This window comes from Oryzias melastigma, linkage group LG2, assembly GCF_002922805.2.
Source record: "Oryzias melastigma strain HK-1 linkage group LG2, ASM292280v2, whole genome shotgun sequence".
Taxonomy (NCBI): Eukaryota; Metazoa; Chordata; class Actinopteri; order Beloniformes; family Adrianichthyidae; genus Oryzias; species Oryzias melastigma.
Genome location: NC_050513.1, coordinates 12,748,589 through 12,752,934, shown reverse-complemented (window position 1 = coordinate 12,752,934; position 4,346 = coordinate 12,748,589). Strand labels below are relative to the sequence as shown.

The 4,346-nt window shown below is 36.5% G+C and overlaps 1 protein-coding gene across 1 annotated transcript in view; it reads right to left on the bottom strand.

The window, feature by feature from the left end:
• Positions 1-2,869: 2,869 nt before the first annotated feature.
• Positions 2,870-4,346, bottom strand: part of lancl1 (LanC antibiotic synthetase component C-like 1 (bacterial)) — a 6,214-nt gene continuing 4,737 nt past the window's right edge. The window contains exon 9 of the mRNA XM_024288938.2: positions 2,870-4,169. Within this exon, the coding sequence (XP_024144706.1) occupies positions 4,093-4,169 (77 nt within the window). The 3' untranslated portion in view covers positions 2,870-4,092. The remainder of the gene's footprint in view (positions 4,170-4,346) is intronic.

The following is a 4,346-nucleotide window of genomic DNA, read 5'->3' as shown; positions in this document are numbered from 1 at the left end:
CTACGCCAGAACTGTCCATGGTGCTGATGGCAACAACAATGAAACCCTTGTTCTCATGGAGCAAAAAATAAAACAAGTTGTTTTCTATTCGCTTACTTCATTAAAGTTGATTTCTAATTTTATGGTTAAAAATATTTTATGACTGTAATTTGAAAAAATTGGTCTACTTTTAAAATTTTAACTGTTTGGGAAAAAGTAATTAAAGTATCAAAGCAGCCACTAACTATTAATACTGGTGTAGAAGTAGCGCGCTTGACCTCTGATCGGAGGATTGCTGGTTCGGTTCCCGCCCTGCCTGCTCTTGTGTTGTAGTGTCCTTGGGCAAGGCAGTGAAGCCAGTACTAATGTGTGTGTTTATGGATGAATGGAACTGAGCGTGTAAAGCAGGGGTCCCCAAACTACGGCCCGCGGGCCAAATGTGTATTTTTTCCCCAATCTGGCTTTGAGATGAGACCAAAAAATAATGTGACATGTTATCCCCCTGTTCTGCATACTGTCTCACTATCTTAAACCTCACCCCCCACAGTCAAAAAGAACAGAATAGTGTCCCCTTTCTAAATCGCAGTAAACCTCTAGAAAAAAACTCCAGAATGGCTGCGGACAGTTAAAAGCTCAGTTAAGTAAACAGGGGCAAGACCACGAAGAGCTTTAAAAACTAAATTAACAGGGAGCCAGTGAAGTATTTATTTATTTCCTGACTTTTACTGTGAAGATCCCAGAAAGGGTTCTTAATATTTGGTTAGGTGTGGTTTTCTGGAAAACCATAAATGTTTACATTCACACTCACCCTGCAATTGATCCTAGCAGAAAACACTGTTTTCTACTAGCAAAATAGTGATTTGCTAACAGAAAACACTGTTAGCAAGACCTGAAGCTAGCAAAACACTGGTTAGCAATTTTCTTAGCAGGTTTTCTACTAGCAAAACAGTGATTTGCTAACAGAAAACACTGTTAGCAAGAAGTGACTTTGCTTGCAGTTTTGCTAGCTAGTTTTATATTGGCAAAACAGTGATAGTGACAGAAAACACTGTTAGCAAAACACTGTTTTTCTAGCAATTTGCTAGCTATAGAAAACACTGCCCGCAAAAAAGGGATTTTGCTTAAAGTTTTGCTAACTAGTTTTATATTAGCAAAACAGTGATTTGCTAACAGAAAACACCGGGAAAACACTGTTAGAAAAACCTGAAGCTAGCAAAACACCGTTTTTCTAACAATTTTGCTAGCTAGTGTTCTGTGTTTTTTTGCTAATACAAAACACTGTTAGAAAAAGGCGATTTTGCTTGCAGTTTTGCTAGCTAGTTTTTTATTAGTAAAACAGTGTTTACTTGCAGTTTTGCTAGCTAATTTTCTATTAGCAAAACACTGTTTTGCTATCAGAAAACCCTGTTAGAAAAACAGTGTATTCCATTTCCTAGCAGTTTTGCTAGCTAGTTTTCTATCATCAAAAGACTATTTTGCTAATAGAACACAGTGTGCGCATCAACTGAGCTGCTGTCAGAAAACCCTTTCTGTGAAAACTGACCCCAGCCCCCCTACAGTGAAGAAAAAAGTTATGTGGCCCTCACAAGAAAAAGTTTGGGGACCCTGGCGTAATGGGATTTGGGCCCTCTAAGTAGTTAGTAAAGCAGTTTATATTGCAAACAAAGTGCTTTAATCATATTTTGATCTATTTTAAAGTGTTTCCTGTGGTCGTTTGATCATGATTATGAAGTTTTTAGCCAAAATAATAATAATAAAATAAAAAAAATCAGAAGTTTGCCTCTGAGTTGTAGGCAGGACGGCCCAAACGTAATGCAACAAAAATGACAAGCACCATTGGAGTTATGCAGCTGTTCAGGTTTTAGCCAGATACCAGCTCAGATGAGGAAAACAAAGACGTACATGGATCGTCTGTGGGTGCACCAGAATAAAGGAGTAAAGCAATTGAAGCTCACCCAGTGTATTTTCTACATCACAAATATGACCTTTTTCAAACTGTTTTTTTTGTCTTTCTGATTTACAAAAAGAAAAAAAGAAAAAACTTAGAAATGCAATTTTAAGACTAATTTTCTTTATGTGTCCTCCATCATTATTAAAATGTCAAAAGAACACGTGAAACACTTTTTTAATTTTTTTTTTATGAGTGGGTCTTAAAATGCTGTATTTCCAGCCAAGTATTCCCTTTAAAAAAAACAAACATACACGTCGAGGTGATTTTGAGAGGTACACGACATTATGTCAAAATGTTTGGTTGGGTGTTAATGCGAGTTCGCTAACGGCTAGCGGTGTCGGCCTGTTTTTGCTCTACGCGTTACTATCAAAATAGGGAGCTAGCATAGTCACAGTGACGCCTGTTTTAGTGGTATCAGTCTGTACTTAAATACGTTGAACGCTTCTAGAGTTGCTAACATTTTAATATTCATGTTAAAAAAAAGTCTGACTAATAGATTTAGACTTTTTTTGTAGCTTAATGTGACTCGTAGTTCGGTGCTCCTTATATGACATAATTTTGAAAATAGACCATTCATTGACAGTGCGCCTTATAATTTGTTTCACACTGTAGTGCGGGAAAAACGCTATATGTTTGCCTCAGCAACAAACTGGAAGTTTTTTTGGTTATTTCTGGAGAACACATGTAAAGTTTTGGCATTAGAAATATTTTATTACTGATCTTGTTACAATAATTTGCACAACGAATGAATGAACCAACCCCTAGTGGTCTAACAATGAACTGCAAATACTACTGGTTACATATTTGGTCTTTTCTTTTGTTGTTTTATATCCAGAAATTATTTCAAATCAATCATAAACGAAGAAGAAATTTCACTTATTTCAGAACCAACCCCTAGTGGTCAGACAGTGAACTGCAATAAAACACATGTACAATATATTTGTTTAAACAGGTATTTTTTTTTTTATTGACATAAATTCTGCTTTCAGAGCGTGAACATGTTTACATCACAGTTGCTACACAGAATTCGAGAAGCAGCTTCTAAAATTGGCATTAGACTGAGAACATTTGACCGTTTTTGTAACTATATTTAAGCAAAATCATGCATTTATTTGCAAAAAAAATAACTTCTTAAAAAAAATTTAATTTTAGACCTCCATTTTTTCTTAATTCAGTTTTGAATGCCATATTTCTCAACTTGGAATGTCTTTGAAAATAATATTTGGAATACATTTTGACAAAACAGAATCATGTGGCAATTCCAGAGTGATAGTTTTATTTATTTAATGGACAAAAATAACAGATTTGAAGCCTTCGTGTAATCTAAATAATTTCAAAGACAAGAGTGAAGCACTTTCTTCAGCACTCTTTAAATAACTAATCAGAATCTGAAATTGGATCCAGTGTTTTACTGTAGTTACACTTTTAGTTTGTAACGCTCAATGTTTCAGCTTCTCTTAAAGCCCACTACTGACCTAAAACTAAATATTTGATAAAAACATTTTTCAGCTTTTTAGAACTATTCACATATTTTCTTCACCAAAATATTTTTATTAGGAATTAGGAACGGCTTGTTCACAGTAACTAGCATGTCATCAGTTCAGAAACTTCTGTTTGACGCCGCGGGAAAAGCGCTGTCAGACATTAGTGCGAGCATACGTGGCGCTGGTGTCCGAGGGGCCGCTCCCCTGGACAGATGAGCTCTATTTTTACTCGTTTTCCTGCAGGGGGGTGTCCGGTTTCTTCTCTGGTACAGTAAGGATCCTCCTGAAGACCCCGGCCGGTTTTGCCCGGGCATTGTGTCGGTTCCTTCGATGGGTTTCGTCAGCCTCGTGTTGGAGCAGACTGGACGAGTTAAGCTAACAGGCAAATATTAGCCTAGAAAATATGGTTTTACTTTTTATTTACTGGTTTCTGACATAATTTAACCCAAAATATATAAAAAAAAAAAAAAAAACATCTGATTTTTACCTTTGCTGGAGATAGTTCACTGCGACAGCTCTTTGCTGCCCCCCTGAGGCTTTATAGTTGCTTACTACTTCATAGAACAAGCAACTTTATAGCTTTACTGCTTAAACGGTGAAACTTGTTGGAGCTTTTTTTTTATTTTTTGCAATACAACAGTTTTCTTGTGTGGCAGAAAAGCAGCTTTTTTTCCTGGTTTACACCTCAAACGCCGGGAACTTGGCTTTGAAAGGCTGCAAGAGGTCAGCCAGGAAGTAGATGGTGCCGGCCATTCCTGTAAACAAAAACAAGGAGTTTATCATTTTTGAACGGAGCAAGGAAACAATCTGACGGCATTTACTGAATGTTTTAGGATATAAATCTGAGGAATGAAGGAATAGGTTTCTAAAAATGGGGTTGACAGATGAAGTGGGCTAAACACCAAAAAAAGGTTGATTTTTTTTGGCTTATT